Source organism: Rhinoderma darwinii, chromosome 4, assembly GCF_050947455.1.
Source record: "Rhinoderma darwinii isolate aRhiDar2 chromosome 4, aRhiDar2.hap1, whole genome shotgun sequence".
NCBI classification, from domain to species: Eukaryota; Metazoa; Chordata; class Amphibia; order Anura; family Rhinodermatidae; genus Rhinoderma; species Rhinoderma darwinii.
In genome coordinates, this window is record NC_134690.1 from 344963359 (window position 1) to 344984105 (window position 20747).

Consider the following 20747-nt stretch of genomic DNA (forward strand, 5'->3'; position numbering starts at 1 on the left):
GGATCGCGCTAAAGCGCGATCCTGCTCGTAACCCGGAATTGTCGGCTGTAACACAAAGCCGACAGATTCGCTCTATGGAGCGGACTCAGCCCGTGAGCCCGCTCCATATTCCCCCACCCGGCGTGCGCCTTATATATACGGCGGATGTCGGGAAGGGGTTAAACGGGTTACACAGGATCTGAAAATCACGTGGTTTAGCCACTTTAGTTGATGAGCAAGAAATGTGAATGTTAGTGCAGATTTACTGATACAGTCCTAAATGTCGAGAGCTTAGAATTAAACTAGATGTGCCAAACGTATCACTGGCTCAGTTCAGGATGATCAATTTGGCACATCTTTAAAACTTCTGTCTAACTTTTTACCACTTCTTGGTTGGCTACTTTAGACTACTTTTTTGCGCCAAGCTTTTGTTGCAATTGGCACATTTTAAGCCATGCCCTTTCCCACTTAGCCACACCCCCTTGTAGGGTAAGTCTTAATAAGAGTCTAAAACACTTTATAAATGTGGCACAATTTTGATTATTAAATGAGGCCACTTACCAATTTAAGTTTATTTAAAAAAAATTGTCTTTGCCCAAAATTAAGTTATTTAAGAAGCCAGACCATCCACCCCTGTGGCCTCCTGCATGCCTGCTGCAGCATCTTTGCTTTTTTTTAACCGAGTACATTGTACAGAATCATCAGTACAGTCAAAAATGAGCCAAATAATACTGTTAAAGTAGAAAAGTCCTACAGTGCCAAACGCTATTACATAGCAAAGATACAGTCGCCACAAATGTTGAGTCCAAAATCAAATCCAATACACCACAAAAATATTTTCATCACACCATGTACAAATAATAATGCTATACACTGCTGAAATAATTATAACAGGATATACACTAATCAAACAAAATAAAATGTTATTCAATTATAGCTCTAGAGTGCGCATATAAATCACAGCAAAACTAACGCCAACAAAAAGCGTCAAATGCCTCCATAAACTGCCACATAACATCAATATTTAGTACTTACTGAAGTAGTAAAGCAATTAATTGCTGAAATTATACAGTGTTATAAAACGTGCCAAAAACCAGCATGAATTCTAAAAATAATACTGTCATACACCGTTGAAACAAACAGATAATTAAATATTGCTGTCATATACTGCTAAACAAATATGGTCATACAGACGCCCCACAAATGTTACCATAGAGTGATAACACAGCCAAGCAGCACAAAACACGGCCTTAATAAAATACGCAGTAGTTGTTTTTACAATGTGTACCATCCTGTAACTTTGCCTGCAGATATGACTACATACACGAGCACCCTGTGCGTAATCGTATTTTTTTTTATTTTTTTTTTTAAAGTCAGGGCGATGATAACCTGAATACTGCAGGTCCGGCTACACTAGCCGCATCTGGCTATACATTACCCCTGCATTAAAGAGGACCTGTCATCATGCCTGACATGTCTGGTTTGTTAATAATTGACTTGCCGATGAAATAACAATTCTGCAGAATACTTTCTTAAAACTCAGCTATGGGCCATTCCTCTGTTATTCCTCCTAGGAGTTTATGAATACATTGACAACTGGGTGTTAGTGGTTGGGGGTGTGTCCCTACAGAGACTAACAATGTCCAATCAGTGCTAACAGAGTAAGAGTATGTTCACACGGCAGCGTCCGTAACGGCTGAAATTACGGGGCTGTTTTCAGGAGAAAACAGCACCGTAATTTCAGCCGTAATGGCATGTGCAGGCGCTTTTTGCTGCGTCCATTACGGACGTTAAATGGAGCTGTTTTTCCATGGAGTCCATGGAAAACGGCTCCATTTACGTCTGAAGAAGTGACAGGCACTTCTTTGACGCGGGCGTCTCTTTTACGCGCCGACTTTTGACAGCGGTGCGTAAAAAAAATTACCGTGTGCACAGAACATCGTAAGACCCATTCTAATGAATGGGCAGATGTTTGCCAACGCTATCGAGCCGCATTTTCGGACGTAAATCGAGGCGTAAAACGCCCGAATTACGTCTGTAAATAAGCCGTGTGAACATACCCTAAGACTGCTTGGGGACACACCCTTTTGACAAGGGGAATGGTAACACCCAGTTGTCAATGTATTAAAAAATGTATAGGAGGGATAACAGAGGAACGGCACAACACATGGGGCATACAGTTTTATTTTATAAAATAGACAGGTCAGAAGATGTGACAGGATCTCTATATTCTACTTATGGTCGCTGACTTTATAGCGGATTTCATCTTTTGACAGGAAGTTCGCTTTCAGGATTTAAAGGAAAGTTATCATAAAGACTTCATTTCACTTTCTGTAAAAGCACATTCTCTTCTAAATGAAATCCATTGTTCTCCACTTCTGTTTGTTACCTGTTGTTGGTTTTTAAATAGATCATAGCTAATGCCAGAGTAGCTCCAGGGCATGTAACGTCCACATTAATGGTGTCTCCTTCCTGTAAATACAAAAAAGAAAAGAAAAGGAAAAAAAGTAAGCATTAGAAGCGCACAAAGGCTGCCACTAAATAGCTTCCCAGTGAACTAGATGCGTATGATGACCAATGTTACTGCATGCAGGTGTTTAAGCACAAAAATCTTAAGAGTATTCTGCTTTGTAAACTATACACAATAAGTAAGCAGTTGTGAACGCAACCTAAATTGTTAACTGAACATACTGACAAGAATGAGCGAAGAGAAATTTATGCTGACAGACCATTTAAAATGAGGAAAAAAAACACTCTCTCCTGTTTTTAGTGGGAATCTGCCGATACTTTCTCATTCATGCGGATATTGCTTTACTATTGTTAAGCATTTATATACAGTATGTCAATGATCCTTGTTATTTGTCCTGCATTTAAAAAAAATAAAAATACTCTCACTCGGATTTTGCTTGCGGGACACAGGAGACGAATGAAACACTAAGTTACCTTGATCTGATAGCTGGGGGACTTATGTTTTTCCCGGTTAATGCCCACATTTGACCGCTTGTGTCCCCCTACCATATACTGGTACAGCTGTTCCGGAACATTTAAGTCAGACATGCCAATCAAATTGCTTCCATGCTAAACAAAGGTGTAAAAAAAAAAAAAAAAGTCCAAATAAGACCATACAAATTAACCAAACCATAAAATACACAACAGTAAAATGTAGGCATTGCACTATCAGGGCTCATGTACATAGCAATAAAATCCCATTTTCTAGTTCGTGTCACTGGGGGACACAAAAGACAGAGGGACGTCCTTTGGGCAGGGAACAAGAACTAAAAACAGGAAGGTAAACACAGATAGTCATTTACTCCACTGCTGCCTGCACAACCTTACAACCCAGGGATGCATCTGGTGAGTGACTTTAGCCTTACATGCCGCCAACACCTTGCGCGAACTGTCAGGGATGATGAAAAGAGTCAGAACGGTGGAAAGATGTTCTCATAGACAGGTAGATCCAAAGACGTCTAACCACATGCAAATGGTGCAGTGTGTTTCCTGGGATGGGAGGCAAAGGGGCAGAAGAAGGGAACCACAATACCCCCGTTCAGATGGAAAGAAAATGCCATCTTTAGGAAAAAAAAAGGAAGGGATTTGACCGAGAACCGCCTTGTCCGGACACAGCACCAGAAAGGGAGAATGACATCAAAGAATTGGCAACTCTGACATCAGTCCAATGGACGTAACCGCCACCAAAAAGACCAATATTCAGGAAAGAAGGCGAAGAGAAACATCATGGAGAGATTCAATACACCACGTCCAAGTCTTAAGGAGCCATAGAGTGTCAATTAAGGGGCACTGGATGGGCAACCCCCTGGAGAAAAGTCTACGGTTTTGAAGCCTAAGGTCGTTGAAAAAGAATAGAGAGCTGCCCCATGAGAGAAATAATGCCGAACCCAAGTTACAAGCGCCCTAAGAGAAAAGGACAAGATCCTATTCAGTAAAAAAAACGAAGACGGGTAAGGTGTTGCTTCTCACACCAGCCAGAAAACAACTACAAGGTCCTATGATAAATATGAGAGAAAGACTGTTTTCTAGCGTGCAACATGGTTTTGATGACACTTTCCAAGACACCACAAGGTGTCTCGGTACTGCGGCTTCAACAACTATGCCGTGAAACATTGCAAACCTAAATGCTGGACGAAGACTGGACCCTGATAAAGAAGTTTGTCCCTGAGCAGCAGAGGTCCGGGCACATCAGACAGGGATAGATTACGTTGGCGTACAACGCCCACCAAGGTCAGCCTGGGGCCACTAGGATTATCAGGATACCTTAAAGAGGCTCTGTCACCAGATTATAAGTGCCCTATCTCCTACATAATGTGATCGGCGCTGTAATGTAGATAACAACAGTGGTTTTTATTTTGAAAAACGATCATTTTTTAGCAAGTTATGAGCAATTTTAGATGCTAATGAGTTTCTTAAAGACCAACTGGGCGTGTTTTTACTTTTGACCAAGTGGGCGTTGTAAAGAAGAGTGTATGACGCTGACCAATCAGCGTCATACAATTCTCATTGTTCCAGCTCAGCTCCTTTCACTGCACAATCACACTGTGCTGTGGATCATGCTGGGCTGGAACAGTGAGAAGTGTATGACGCTGATTGGTCACTGATTGGTCAGCGTCATACACTCCTCTGTACAACGCCCACTTGGTCAAAAGTAAAAACATGCCCAGTTGGTCATTAAGAAACTCGTTAGCATAAATCTAAAATTGCTCATAACGTGCTCAAAAATGATAGTTTTTCAAAATAAAAACCACTGTTGTTATCTACATTACAGTGCCGATCACATTATGTAGGAGATAGGGCACTTATAATTTGGTGACAGAGCCTCTTTAAGCCTTGATTTGGCTAAGTATCCAGGGGGAGAAAAGACATACAGCAGACTGAAGAGGTCCCAGGTAGCGACAAGAGCTGTGGGTACTTATAGTTTCAAGTTGGCAAGCGCCATGACGTTGTCCGACTGGATCCAGATCGGATGAGCCACCCGCAGGGAGGGGGGTTCAGTGGAGAATCGTCAGGTAGATCTACCACAGCTCAGAATGTTGGAGTTGCGTTTCCTCCATCAATCATTGTCAGATATTGGAAACCCAACCCTGAGGACTAGCCTCCGTTGTTATGATTGTCCAGTGAAGTGGGAGGAAGGAGCAAACATGAAGAATGATTGGAGAGAAAAGCCACCACTGGAGTCTACGAGGCACCACCATGGGAGCAAAATTGGATGGCCCAGCAAGGACGGTGACCAATCCCAGCGGGGTAGAATCGCCCATTGAAACCGATGGGTGTGGAACGGAACATAAGGGATGGCCTCAATAGACAATACCATGGAGCCCAGAACCTGCACGCAAAGGCGGAAAAAAAAGATAAGGGAGTCACCTTCTGAAGAGCTTGGACCTTCTTTAGAAGGGAAAAGAACGCAAGCCGAAGCGGTGTCAAAAATAATACTTAACTGCCTGGAGGGGGCGAGGAAGGACTTCCGGTAATGTATCACCCATCCAAAATTAGAAAGGATGTCCAGTTTGATTAGGACCTTCGTTAAAACACAGGGAGCCTTTGCCAGGTCAAAGGGAACAGACACAAACTGATAGAGTTGGGGCAAACCTGCAAACCTGAGGAAATGTCATTAGGAAAAACCTTAGGAGTGTGCTTGGTCCAACAAAAGAAAACACCCTCTCGGCTACAGGGAGGTTTGCGGTACATGATCTGGAGAATCTCCCGAACTACAGTAGTAAGGCTGTCTTAAAGCTCTGTTCAGCATTCAAGTTAGAATACAGTTCTCCATCTCACAAATCCTCACTCTGTTAAGAAGAAGCTGAGCGAGTTTCCGTCAGGGGAGAAGAGACTGACGAGAGTAAGTGGTGTCGGGAGGTGTCGCAAGCCAGGTCAGTAGTGAACCCATCCAGGGAATGGGAAAGGAAGGAGGCCAGAGGGAAAGAAACTGCCCCCTCCCCATAGAAACATAGAACCTTGGAGGAATGTCAGGAGAGTGAAGGGAGGTGGGATACAGGGGAGGATATACTCACCCTGTCCTGTAATACTGACCCTGTCTTGGTCTGCTTCTTCCCTGGAGGCCCAGCCGGGCCAACTCTTCAGCATGTCTTACTTTGACATCCAAGAACGCTGGAGGGAAGGGGGAGCTAACACGTTTGGCTTAGTGTCCACCTCCTAGTGGCAGCAGAAAATACCCATGGTATTCTGTGTCCCTCAACGACACCAATGAGAAAACATATTTTTACCACATGCCTTAAATTAAAAAATTGCATAATTTTTAAAATAACGATAAAACTGTATTAAATACAGTCATAAAGCTTTATTAACATTAGTGGCTTACCCCTAGACAGACCATACCCAACGCCAGACCAGCTGCCAGGGAATAGGACTCTCGATCTGTGCAATACTCCATTTCAGGCCCTGGGGGACGACCTGAAGATGAATTTAAAAATTATTAAAAGAAAATACCATCTCTGCACAACTGCTACTTTAGCTTTTTAATGACTTATCCCTTTTTGACGTCATTGTGAGAAGTCTAAGTCATGAAGAGCTGCCTTTTACATCCTTGGGGGAAAAAAATGGAGTAGACTTATGGCCAATTTTAAATGCTCCTTCTGAACGTAATTGTACAGGTTATAAAGCAATGAAAAAAATAAACTAAGATTACTGGTAAACATAAATGGGATTTGATACTCAAAATTGTATTTATAATGCCATGGATGACCTATCATAGTTTTTTAATGAGTTCTCCCACAAAGTTCAAGATAGATGGCAATCCTGTCAAACAACATCCTCGTTAAATATACAGTTATGCTTCTTCTGTCGCTTTCGTCCAACTTATTTTACTCTAGGCATTTTATTATGACTACTTGTGCTCCTATTTTATCTGCCAATTTATATCCTTGACAATGTTACTGTTTTGTCTCCCCCTGTATGATGTTAGGGTGACCTGGCTTTGTTTACGAAGCTCACTGGACCTTAACAAATTTTGGTACTTTATTTTAAAGCTACATTTGATTTTCTGTTATTGTAAAAGTAAAAAAAATAATAAAAACGTATTATGCATAAATATACTGGAACGCCAATATTGCATTCGAAATCATGTACACGGACGGTAAAAAAAAAAAAAACGGCATACCATAATTAATAATTAGTCTAATAGACTATAGTCTAATCAGTGGATCAGACGTTAGTAGGGACTAAAACAATTTCGAAATAAACAATGGTGTAATTCTCTTTTGGGTGTAAGTAAATATATAAAATAAAAATGTCTATAAAGTAACATTCCACCATAAAACTTTATATTTGGAATTATATTTGGAATTAAATTTGACTTTGGAATTTGCCTTTTCCTTTAACTAATCTTTATTAGACCAGACCACTAACAGTGCAAATAAAAATAGATTATCAAATTTTATATAGTGAGCAAAAAATAAATAAATGCCACCCATTTTGTAATGGCCAATTGTACCATGAATGACATGTTGGCTGACTATTGATTGCAAAAAATGAACACGGCAGATGAAAACATTTTCAGATTATCATTTGTTGATAAATCGTTCACAACAACATTGGGGACTGCTAGCAATGTATATCAATTATACATAATAATCATAATAATTAAACCCTTAACCCCTTAGTGACCAGCCTATTTTAGGCCTTAATGACTAAGCTATTTTTTAAGTTTCTCCAAGTTGTATTTTTTAATAGCACTATTTGGAGGGTACATATGATTTATTGATTAACTTTTATTGGGGGGGGGGAGATAGAAAAAAACCCAGCAAATTTGACACACTTTTTGCATCCTAAATTTACACCATTTACCGTGTGGTATAAATAACACAATAACTTTATTCAGTGGGTTGTTACGATTGCAACTATACCAAATTTGTATAGATTTTGTATGTTTTACTACTTTTACACAGGAAAAAACATTTTTTTTTCAAAATTATTTGTTTTTGTGTCCTCATATTTGAAGAGCCATAACTTTTTTATTTTCCTGCCGATGCAGTTGATGAGGGCATTTTTTTGAAGGACGACTTGAAGTTTTTATTGTTACCATCTTTGAGCAGTTGCGACTTTTTGATCACTTTTTATCACATTTTATCTAAGGCAGGATTCACAGAAAACAGCAATTTTTGCATTGTTTTTATTTTATTACGGCGTTCAGTGTGGGTTAAATAATGAAATAACTTTATAGTCGGGGTCCTTACGGACGCGGCGATACCAAACACGTGTAACTCTTTTTTATTTATTTTTTATAATAAAGCATTTTGTAAGGGGAAAAAGTGGGTTTTTAAAATATTTTTTTTTCACTTATTTTTTTAATTAACTTTATAAAACTTTTTTTCTTTACTTTTTTACTAGTCCCACTAGGGGACTTCACTATGCGATGCGATGGTCCGATCGCTTTTATAATACACTGCAATACTTCTGTATTGCAGTGTATTACTTACTGCCTGTCCATGTAAAACGGACAGGCATCTGCTAGGCCATGCCTCTGGCATGACCTAGCAGGCATAACTAGTGGAAGAGCTGGGGGCCTTCTTTTGGCCCCCCCGCTGCCATAGAAACCACAGACATCTTGCGATCTTACTCAGGGTGCTAGTGGGTTGAGAAAGGGAGCACCCTCCCTATCTCCAAAACCACTCAGATGCGGCGCTCTCTATTGAGCGCTGCATCTGACGGGTTGAACTGGCGAGATCGATACTGATATCGATCTCACCCGTTTGAGCAGGGCTGCTCCAAGCCCTCAGCTACCACTGGTAGCTGAGATCAGGGAGATTTAAAGAGGCTCTGTCACCAGATTTTGCAACCCCTATCTGCTATTGCAGCAGATAGGCGCTGCAATGTAGATTACAGTAACGTTTTTATTTTTAAAAAACGAACATTTTTGGCCAAGTTATGACCATTTTTGTATTTATGCAAATGAGGCTTGCAAAAGTCCAAGTGGGCGTGTTTAGAGTAAAAGTCCAAGTGGGCGTGTATTATGTGCGTACATCGGGGCGTTTTTACTACTTTTACTAGCTGGGCGTTCTGACGAGAAGTATCATCCACTTCTCTTCAGAACGCCCAGCTTCTGGCAGTGCAGACACAGCCGTGTTCTCGAGAGATCACGCTGTGTCGTCACTCACAGGTCCTGCATCGTGTCGGACGAGCGAGGACACATCGGCACCAGAGGCTACAGTTGATTCTGCAGCAGCATCAGCGTTTGCAGGTAAGTCAATGTAGCTACTTACCTGCAAACGCCGATGCTCCTGCAGAATCAACTGTAGCCTCTGGTGCCGATGTGTCCTCGCTCGTCCGACACGATGCAGGACCTGTGAGTGACGACACAGCGTGATCTCTCGAGAACACGGCTGTGTCTGCACTGCCAGAAGCTGGGCGTTCTGAAGAGAAGTGGATGATACTTCTCGTCAGAACGCCCAGCTAGTAAAAGTAGTAAAAACGCCCCGATGTACGCACATAATACACGCCCAGTTGGACTTTTACTTTAAACACGCCCACTTGGACTTTTGCAAGCCTCATTTGCATAAATACAAAAATGGTCATAACTTGGCCAAAAATGCTCGTTTTTTAAAAATAAAAACGTTACTGTAATCTACATTGCAGCGCCTATCTGCTGCAATAGCAGATAGGGGTTGCAAAATCTGGTGACAGAGCCTCTTTAACGGCTCCCTGCTCTGTTTATTTATTCCGATGCATTGCTGTGAAACGGCGTATGCATTGGAATAAAGCCTATTAGTGGCCGCCGTGATACGGTGTATTTGCGGTTACTAACGGGTTAAGGACACATCAATCTTCGTTTTTTCATTTCAGATTTTTCCTCTCCGCCTTCCAAAAGACATAACTTTTTTTTTTTTTCGTCGACAGAGCCATAAGAGGGCTTGTTTATTTTCAGGACAAGTTGTAGCTTTTCAGAATACCATTTATTGTACCGCATAATGTACTGGGAAACTGAAAAAAATATATATTTGTGGGGTGAAATGGGCAAAAATCAGCGACCATGAAAATTTTTGGGGGTTTTGTTCTTACGGCGTCCATCAGGCGGTAATAACATGTTCACCTTAATCCACGGGTTGATACAATTACAGCAATACCAAATTCATATATTTTTTTTAATGTTTTACCACTTTTATAAATAAAACCTAAAAAAAGAGTTGTTTTGCGTCGCCATATTCTGAGAACCATAACTTTTCTATTTTTCCGTCAGTTGAGTGATGTGAGTGCTTGTTCTCTGCGGGGCAAGCTGTAGTTTTTATTGATACCATTGTGGGGTACATGCGACTTTTTGTTCGCTTTTTATTCCATTTTTTTTGAGAGATGACCAAAAAGACAGCAATTTGGGTGATATATATATATATTTATTTATTTTTTATGGCTTTTTTTTATGGCCATATTGTGATAGCTCAGACTTTTACGGACGCCGTGATACCAGTTATGTTAACTTTTCTTTTTTTAACATTGCTTTAGGGAAAAAATGGGAATAGGGAAATTTTGAGAACATTTAATATTTTTTGGAACATTAAAAAAAACTAACTTTTTTATTAGTCCCCCTAGGGGACTTGAACCAGCGATATCGCTATATTGACAGTGTTCTTTGAAGCCCTGCCAGAGGCCACTTCGTTCTAGCGATCGGTGGGGTTCACAGTGCTCGACAACCCGACCGATCAAAACTTCTGACATGCCACTATGGCATGTGAAAAGTTTTTTAAAAATGTAGTTACACTTTAAAGGGAACACCGTAAACCTAACTGTGCTTGTGTGTACCTTGTACAGCATACCTGGAATGACTCGGCTCTGTGCTAAGATTTATGAATACTTTGGACAAATTTAATTTTACTCTATAATTAAGTTGCAAGATTTTACCTTGTTAACCTTATATTGTACTTAAAAAGCTAAAACAAAACCAACAGAAATAACTTAATTTGACCGATTGCTGCAGAATTAGTGAGAGCCAACAAAAGTCTTTTAAATCAAAAGAAATAAACAGAATATAAAGAAAATAATCCAAGTTAATAATGAATTCTTGATTAGTCTAAAAAATACAAGGTTTGGCCCTTTGCTGGGAAGGACATATTTTACCTATTTCAGCCAGCAACACTTCTGCAATATGTCGGTGCGCAGTTCCCTGGTACACCATACCAATGCCAATCACAGCAGCCACCTGCACATTGTGTGGCACGTCCAGCTCCGTGGACGTGGGAGGTAAGAGAGCTGGGATGTGAATGCTAAGAAGCCGCGTAATGGAGATGTCCATTGTACCAAGTTTGGCTGCTGAAACACCAAGGAGCAGTCCAATGCTTGTCATCTCATGACCCTGTTTAAAAAGAAAAGAGAGAACAAACAGAATTATCAGAGGGTTATGGTTAAGTGAAGCCAATACAACATGCCCTGTATATAGCTAAAACTTTTAGTACATCATATGCTAAAATGTGTAACTCTGATCAAACAGAGTATTATAGCATTTAGTGTGAGTTTGGAGTAAAAATATATAACTTTGACTTTGGGTGATTGATCATGTGAATAAGAAATATGCTATCATACCTTTGTTAAGTAGTCATGTATATTCAACGTGGCCAGCTTGGTGAGATGCCCATTTAGACCCAATGCCATAAGAAACCCAGCATACTCATTAGCCAGCTCTGCATTCTTAGGTTTGTTGTATACAATCCAAGCAGAATCTATCTGGGAGGCTGGGGCAATTTTTAGTCCTGCAGCCACTCCATTGTGAAAACTGGCCCAACAAGCCATGTTCGGTGGTACATCAATGTTTCCACTATTGAGATCCACAATTGTATTTCTAGGTGGAGCTCGTCCTGTTCATTAAAAAATAAAAAAAAATAAAAAGTTTCAAGATTTATTAAATACAGACTTTATATATACACATATGCACAGATACATGTATCTTATCTATCTATTCAGTCAGCAGACACAATGGTTACGTCCATTGTGCTTGATACAATATTTATATCCACAATTCATATAAAAGGAGCATAAACCAACCTGTAAGGTTCAGTTTTGGAATGGGAAGCGGCTCTGTAGGAACTGGGTGATGGGAAAATAAAGTGAACATCCCTCGGCCCACAGGCAAAGCCATGGTCCTCTGACAAAGCTGTAACAGTCTAAAAGAAATGTATATGTTACCTCCATTATTTATGATACATGTATTTAAAAGCGACCCTCCGGTCCTGGGACATTTTAAATATGATGGTGTATATGGAGTAATATTACCTGGTGCCCTTCAGTTGTGCCCCTCTGCCATGGATCCGCCGTCTTAGGGTCTTCTCTGTGCTGTCCCAAAATGGCTGCAGCGCTTCTTAAGACTACGAGTCTGAGACACTGTTCTCGGATTGGCCAGAGCTGCTCATGTGAGCAGTTTTGGCCAATCCATGAACAGAGGGAGTGCCTTAGACTTATTCTGAAAAGCACTGTGGCCATTTAGAAAAACACACAGTGGGTACCCTAAAACGGCGGATCCACAGCAGAGGGGCACAACTAGAGGGCACCAGGTAATATTACTCCATATACACCATAGGTTTGTCCTGAGACGAGAGGGTCGCTTTAATTGAAGTTGCAGAGTGAATGTCAATCATCCCTTTGTAAATAACTTTTCTGCAAGCTTTGAATGGTTTAAATTGTTACATAGGCTTTTGGGCAACCTTACCTGTTCTCTTTCTCTTCTATGTACTCATGATCGCTCACTTCAGGCATCTGGACAACATTTACACGTACTGGATGGGAACTTTGAAGAAGTCTATGCACTTCCTGCACTCTCAGATCTTCACTCCAGATCAATGACATCACTTCTTGGTTCAAGTCATTCATCCCATCATCCTCTTCTTCTGCCTCTCCTGCAGGAGGAACTTCTGCAGGTGGCACCTGAGCCGTAGACTTAAAAAAAATGAAACCTATGAAATGTCTCCTATTGGTCATCAATGCATTATTGTGCAATTAGAAGAGAAACATCATCCCTAAAGATTAGTAAATTTCACAAAATAAGTTTTGGGTCCGATTTGGTCAAAACAGCTAACCGATACGATTAGTCGCGACATAAAGGTTCCCTGATTGCCCTGATAACTCATGTCTGAATCTCTGATGTCTAATAGAACTGTACACAAGTTAAAGGGGTTTTCCAGGGACACAAAATTTTTTTAAAATTTAACTATGTAATAAAGTTCCTAATATATAGTCTGTATTAAATCTGAACACTTTCCTTACTATTCTCCCTACATCTGCCCTGACGGAAGTTCCGATTTTCTGTCTTTTTTTCTCTCGTCACAGGCTCGTGCGCGAGAGTTAGAATACACACAGCCCTGTGTCAATACCTCACTGACCTACGTAACGACAGAGGGCTGTTCTTTACTAATTATTCCACCCCTCTGTGTTTATTGGCCCCCCCCACTAGTTCTCATTTCGCCTTTAGTTTATCCCGCCCGCCTGCTTTATCTGAGGTGCGGTCACAGAATCACGTGACCGCACCTCATATCTAATGTGATCCCCCATCATCCCTAAATAAATGTACCCCATCATAACTGTAGATATAAAATGGTGCTGCTATTGAAGCAGAAACAAAGAATGAACGGAGCGGACATTGAGGAGGCTGTGGACCAATAGGATGCCTCAAACCCGGGATTTCTAACGTATACCCGAGTTTGAAGCATCCTATTGGTCCACAGTCTCCCCAATGCATGCCCGGTTGAATTCTTTGATTACGGCTCAATGCCTGCCCTATTTGCCTCTCATTAATAAAACTCCACAGTGCTCGTGCACTGCCCGGCATGAACGAACTAGTGTCCATGGAAAACCCCTTTAAATCCAAGCTCTTAACGCCAAGCCAGCATGTAATGTAAAAGTGACAGCAACATATATGGGTAGAGGAAGGGATAATGCAGTGCATTCTGGAAAGGCTGCCTGCAAGGCATTATGAGGGTGTCCTCCACAGGGCATGTGATATTTTTTTCGAATCTGTAAAATGGTGTCTGGCGCTAGCCAAAGGCTGCCCTTTGGCCACGAAGCCGCTACAAATTTGTGGGATCCAAAACTTTTGGGAATTTCGGACCAAATTTGATTTGTGTAGAATCTCGAACCATCACACTTCTACACTGCCCCTTTATAACACTGATGGTAAGGCAGCAAAGCCTTTATGAATATAAATCTATAAGTTGAATAAGATGGCGCTGTCTACCATATCTACTTCGAACAACCTTTTTTTTTACATGTGGCAATTCCTCGATTTTGAAATTGTATTCGTAGTCACATGGTACAGAAGTGGTGCACCAATGGGTGGTTTAATAATGGTTGCTAGACCATCGACAAAATTGAATTCACACACAGCGATTTTCGGATCCCACAATCTAAACTTTTAGCATACCAGAAGATCTGAGCTCACAAAAGTGGTCACCTACAAATTTTTACACGTTGAGATGATCAAAAATGTGCCGATAAGTATGCATTATCAGCGTGCAAAATACACATGTAGGTTCCGATAACTGCAACTGTTTCTTATGACAACATTAATCAATTCCATTTTTTTCTCACATAACATCTTATATTACCAGCCCCCTAAACATTTAGTAATGCAGAATCAATTCCATTGTACATTGCCGAAGCAACGTGTCTCCGTAATGTATGAATTACTTTGCTTTGATAATGCTGCAAATGCTTCCTGGAGATAAATGAAGTTCTCCAATCCTGGAGGTACTTACAGATTTAGATTGTGGAAAGTTCCCTTGACACGCTTGCTTTGAAAGGTCTTGACGTCCAATAAGAAGGCAAACTGCTTCTGGCCAATCGGAAGCAGGCTCTTGTCGACACTGATAGATGGCGTGTCGAATAGGAAGAGCAACTCCAAAAGGAAGGGACTCCAAATCTTGCAAAGAAAACGCTTAAAAAACAAAATAGTAACTTTAACCCCTTCAGGAAAAAGCCTGTTTTGGCCTTCTGGACGCAGCCGATATTTTCAAATCTGACGTGTTTCACTTTATGCGGTAATCACTTCGGAATGCTTTTACCTATCCAAGCTATTCTAAGACTGACTTCTTATGACATATTGTACTTAATTTTTCCATTAACATATGGTCGATACATTCAGTATTTTTATTTGTGAAAAACACCAAAATGTAGAGAAAATTTGCAATAATTAGAATTTTTCTAAATGTAATTATATCTGCTTGTAAAACAGATAGTAATACCACACAAAATAGTTACTAGTTAACATTTCCCATATGTCTACTTTATGTTGGCATCATTTTTTGAACGTCCTTTTTTTTTTCCAGGACATCACAAGGCTAAGACTGGATTCACACGAGCATGTTTGGTCCGTAAAGGACGGAACATATATGTAATCATGTTTTCAGTACGGGACAGTTGTCCCACAGCGAGGCAGGTACTCTTAGCGTCGTACATAACTATGATGCTAGGAGCCCGGCTCCCTGCACTGTGTTCGGTCCGGGACTTGCGGCCGAAATACGTTCCATCCTTTACGGATTGAACATGCTCGTGTGAATCCAGCCTTAGAACTTAAGCAGCAATTTCTCACATTTTCAAAACCTATTTTTTTGTGGACCAGTTCAGTTCTGAAGTGGCTGTAAGGGCCTTATATATTAGAAACCCCCATAAGTCACCCAATTTTAAAAACTGCACCCCTCAAAGTATTCAAAACAGCATTTAGAACGTTTTCAGTACGGGACAGTTGTCCTGCAGCGAGGCAGGGACTCCTAGCATCGTACATAAGTATGATGCTAGGAGCCCGGCTCCCTGCACTGTGTTCGGTCCGGTACTTGCGGCCGAAATACGTCTGTCAATTACGGACGTAATTAGTGTGTGTGCACATACCCTTATGGTTTTACCAGAGAAACACAACTCATTATTTATTGCCCAGATTCTGCAGTTTTTAGAAAAATCCCACATGTGGCCCTAGTGCGGTAATGGACTGAAGCACAGGCCCCAGAATCAAAGGAGCACCTAGAGGATTTTGGGGTCTTCTTTTTATTAGAATATATTTTAGGCACCATGTCAGGTTTGAAGTGGTCTTGTGGTGCCAAAACAGTGGAAACACCACCAAAAAGACACCATGTAGCAAACTACATCCCTCAAGTAATTTATAAAGTGGTATAGTGAGGATTTTGATCCCACAGGTTTTTCGTTGAACTTAGTGGAATTAGACCGTGAAAATGAATTTTTCCCAATAAAACTTATCCATTTTTACAAGGCATAAAGAAGAAAAAGCACCCCAAAATTTGAAAAGCAATTTCTTATGATTATAGAAATACCATATGTGGTAATAAACTGCTGTTTGGACACACGGCAGAGCTCAGAAGGGAAGGAGCGTCATTTAGCTTTTGGAGCTCAAGTTTGCTGGATTGGTTTTCCAGTGCCATGTCACATTTGCAAACCCCTGAGGGACCATAACAGCGGAACCCCCCCCCCCCAAAAGTGACCCCATTTGGGAAACTACAGAACTAAAATAATTTATCTAGGGGTATAGTTAACATTTTGATCCCAGTTTTTTTTGCTGAATTTAGTGGAATTAGGCCGTGAAAACGTCAATTGTTTTTTACGGCATTCACCTTGCACTATAAGTTTGTATTGGTACCATTTTTGGGTACATGCGGCTTTTTAAACCTTATTTATTCCATTTTTTGGGAGCTAAAGTGACTAAAAATAGCAACTGGTGTTATTTTTGTATTATTTTTTACGGTGTTCACCGTGCGGGATAAATAACTTTATATTTTTATAGTTCAGGCCATTACGGACGCAGCGATACCAATTATGCATTGAAAAAGGGTGATTTTTAATTTTATTAACCTCTAGTAGCAGCTAGTACTGAGAGATACCGGGCTGCAAGGAATGCCCTTCAGTTAGGAGCACACGTAGATTAATGAGCTGAAGGCACAAGGACCAGCGCTGCAGCCCGTTAATCTACGTGGGCTGGTCGGGAAGGGGTTAATAAGCAAATACAGATAACTTGTGCTCTTATCTAGAAATCTAGCGATAATAAAAATTAAATCACTCAAAAGCAAAAAATCAGTTTAGGTGGAACCATAATAAAAGTCCAATATTCCCCCTTCCCCTATCCCCACTGAAATGGTTTCCTTAAATGCTTATGCATGACTAGTGGGCGGAAAAACCCTGCAGTGTCACTCTTCAGTTTGTCAGGGAAAGAACATCCCTGGTGACTAACATATCTGTTATAATGTGGATGGTGATCTGGATTCACACAAGATCTTCATGACAACAATTCGCCTGACAGAAATTAGAAAGGGAAATGTTATCAGAATAAGACAGAAGTACTGCCTAATATAAAGTGATCAGATTTTATGAGATACTTAAAAAAAAAAAAAAAAAGAGTAAAGTTTCTATTTCATACGCCAGTTTTAAACTGAAAAACGGTGGGGTGAAATGCGTTAAGTTTATTAAGAGGTGCACGGCTCTCGGGCAGTCTTTAAGACAGAAAATAAAATCTATGCCTACTAGGAGCTGGTGCAGATTTGGGCAATTTTATGTATTTAAAAATCTGTTGGAAACTTGCTGCCCCTGCCCCCACCCAAGTCAACCCACCCTGCCGAAGAAGAGAAAAGTCGCAAATTATGCCGCATATATGAGGTGCGCCATAATTTGCTAATTTTTTACGCCACAAAACTGGCACGAGTAGCAAAATAAATTCCCCCCTATAACTTTATACAAACTGTGAGATGGGGTCCAAAGACAGCCATACACTAAAATGGACACGCAAGAGCTACTCTTGTCATACAGACTTATTTCACAGTAATTTATAATGAAACCAATCAGGTATCGCTCCCCAAGTTTATCACCCCCCCCCCCTCAGTATGGACAGCCAAATGGTGTTCATCAGGTAGACAAACTTAGAATGAAATTCAACAAATTGTACTTGCAATGACTTGTGTAACGCAGCTCACCTATGTTAGTCATCCATAACACCAGCTTTTCTGATAGACTTGATACAGTTGGAGTGGGCTTTAAGCTATACCTAGAGTGACAAACAAAACACAATGTTAGCGGAAGTTTTAAAAATAAAGTTGGTAACACGTGGTTTAAGTTCCCACCTTCTGTCCTCTTCTAGCTGCTGTTTTCTCTGTCCTGAAAGACATATTAGTCCAATTATATCTGGAATATATGTGGCTACTACTTGACCAAACAATTGTTGACACATGTATGAGCATTTTACCTGCTGTTATTTTGGACAGGTACTTTGACATCCCGTTTGCAATAGCATTCTCATCACCAAGAATATACAACGCAAAACTCTACAAAATAAGGGACATAGAAAGCAAAGTGTTAACGAAAGAGAAAATACAGTATACTCTACAGTGAGAACAATTGAGTTTCTAATATTAAGCAACTTTGTAGACAGATATATATATATATACATACATATATATATGAACACATACATACATGTATGTGTAGCCTCTGTACAGCCCACAATAGAAATTAAACAAAATAATTAACCCTTTCAGGACCAAGCTCATTTTGGCCTTCAGGACCAGCCCTATTTTTTCAAATCTGACGTGTCACTTTATGTGGTAATAACTCTGGAATACTTATACCTATCCAAGCGATTCAGAGATTTTTTTCTCGTGACATATTGTACTTTATGTTAGTGAAAAAAATTGGTCGATAAATGTAATATTTATTTGTGAAAACGCCAAAATTTGGCGAAAATTTGCAAAAAATATGATTTTTCTAAATGTAAATGTATCTGCTTGTAAAACAGATAATTATACCACCCAAAATAGTTACTTTTTAACATTTCCCATATGTCTACTTTATGTTTGCATTGTTTTTTGAACGTCCTTTTTTTTTTCGAGGACGTTACAAGGCTTAGAATTTTAGCAGCAATTTCTCACATTTTCAAGAAAATGTCAAAAGGCTTTTTTTTCAGTGACCATTTTAATTCTGAAGTGGTTTTGAGGGGCCCATATATTTGAAAACCTTAAAACAAACTTTATTTTAAAATCTGCACCCCTCGAAGTATTTAAAACAGCATTCAGAAAGTGTTTTAACCTTTCAGGCGTTTCACAGGAATTAAAGCAATGTAAAGGTGAAATTTACAAAATTTATTTTTTTTGCTGAAATTCATTAGTAATACATTTTTTTCTGTAACACAGAACGTTTTACCAGAGAAACGCAACTCAATATTTATTGCCCAGGTTCTGCAGTTTTTAGAAATATCCCACATGTGGTCCTAGGGTGGTAATGGACTGAAACACCAACCTAAGAAGCAAAGGAGCAGCTAGAGGATTTTGGGGCCTCCTTTATATTAGAATATATTTTAGGTACCATATCAGGTGTAAAGAGGTCTTGTGGTGCCAAAACAGTGGAAATCCCCCAAAAGTGACCCCATTTTGGAAACTACACACCTCAAGGAATGTATCTAGGGCTATAGTTAGCATTTTGACCCCACAGTTTTTTTGTTAAATTAATTTGAATTAGTCTGTAAAAATTAAAATTATTTTTTTTCCTGAAAAAACATAGAATTTTCTAATTTTTACAAGGAATAAAGGAGATAAAAGACCCCAATATTTATAAAGCAATTTCCCCTGATTACGGCAATACCCCATATGTGGTAATAAACTGCTGCATAGACCCACGGCAGGTCTCAGAAGGGTAGGAGCACCATTTGGATTTTGGAGCGCAGATTTTGCTGGAATGGTTTTCAGTGCCATGTCGCGTTTGTAACGGACTGGAGGGACCAAAACAGTTGAAACCCCCCAAAAGTGACCCGATTTTGGAAACTACACCCCTCAAGGAATGTATCTAGGGTTATAGTTAGCATTTTGACCCCACAGTTTTTTTGTTAAATTTATTTGAATTAGTCTGTAAAAATTAAAATTATTTTTTTTCCTGAAAAAACATAGAATTTTCTAATTTTTACAAGGAATAAAGGAGATAAAAGACCCCAATATTTATAAAGCAATTTCCTCTGATTACGGCAATACCCCATATGTGGTAATAAACTGCTGTATAGACCCACGGCAGGTCTCAGAAGGGTAGGAGCACCATTTGGATTTTGGAGCGCAGATTTTGCTGGAATGGTTTTCAGTACTATGTCGCGTTTGCAATGGACTGGAGGGACCAAAACAGTGGAAACCCCCCAAAAGTGACCCCATTTTGGAAACTACACCCCTCAAGGAATATATTGAGTGGTATAGTGAGCATTTTGACCCCACAGATTTTTGCTGAATTTAGTGTAATTAGGTCATGGAAATGAAAATCTACGTTTTTTTTCAAGTAAAATTAAGTTTTACCTCAGATTATTCCATATTCACAATAGATAAAGGAGAAAAAGCACCCAAACATTTGTAAAGCAAACTCTCCTCAACACAGAAATACCCCACAAGTGGTCAGAAACTGCTCTTTGAACCCACAGCAGGGCTTAGAAGGAGCACCATTCGGCTTTTGGAGCTCAAATTTAGCTGGAATTGTTTGCTGAGGCCATGTCGCATTTGCAAAACCATTGAGGGGCCAAAACAGTGGAAACCCCTAAAAAATGACCCTATTTGGGAAACTACACCCCTCAAGAAATTTATCTAGGGGTATAGTGAGCATTTAGACCCTAGAATTTTTTTGCATAAATTATTGGAATTAGTGAAAATGAAAATCTAAATTTTTTTCGATAAAATATAGGTTTTGAACATTTTTTGAAATTTCCATAGGGACTAAAGGAGAAAAAGCACTCCAATATTTGTAAAGAAATATCTTCTGAGTATAGTTAAACCCCATATGCAGTCATTTACTACTGTTTGGACACA

The 20747-nt window shown here is 39.9% G+C and overlaps 1 protein-coding gene across 1 annotated transcript in view; it reads right to left on the bottom strand.

The window, feature by feature from the left end:
• The window catches only part of ANAPC1 (anaphase promoting complex subunit 1), a 110314-nt gene that overhangs the window by 22629 nt on the left and 66938 nt on the right, over nucleotides 1-20747 (bottom strand). The window contains exons 21-31 of the mRNA XM_075862897.1: nucleotides 18161-18239; nucleotides 18039-18072; nucleotides 17892-17962; nucleotides 14679-14857; nucleotides 12638-12864; nucleotides 11977-12095; nucleotides 11518-11789; nucleotides 11056-11290; nucleotides 6311-6402; nucleotides 2923-3057; nucleotides 2369-2451 (exon numbers count right to left, since the gene is read on the bottom strand). Coding sequence (XP_075719012.1) covers nucleotides 2369-2451; nucleotides 2923-3057; nucleotides 6311-6402; nucleotides 11056-11290; nucleotides 11518-11789; nucleotides 11977-12095; nucleotides 12638-12864; nucleotides 14679-14857; nucleotides 17892-17962; nucleotides 18039-18072; nucleotides 18161-18239 — 1526 coding nt within the window. The remainder of the gene's footprint in view (nucleotides 1-2368; nucleotides 2452-2922; nucleotides 3058-6310; nucleotides 6403-11055; nucleotides 11291-11517; nucleotides 11790-11976; nucleotides 12096-12637; nucleotides 12865-14678; nucleotides 14858-17891; nucleotides 17963-18038; nucleotides 18073-18160; nucleotides 18240-20747) is intronic.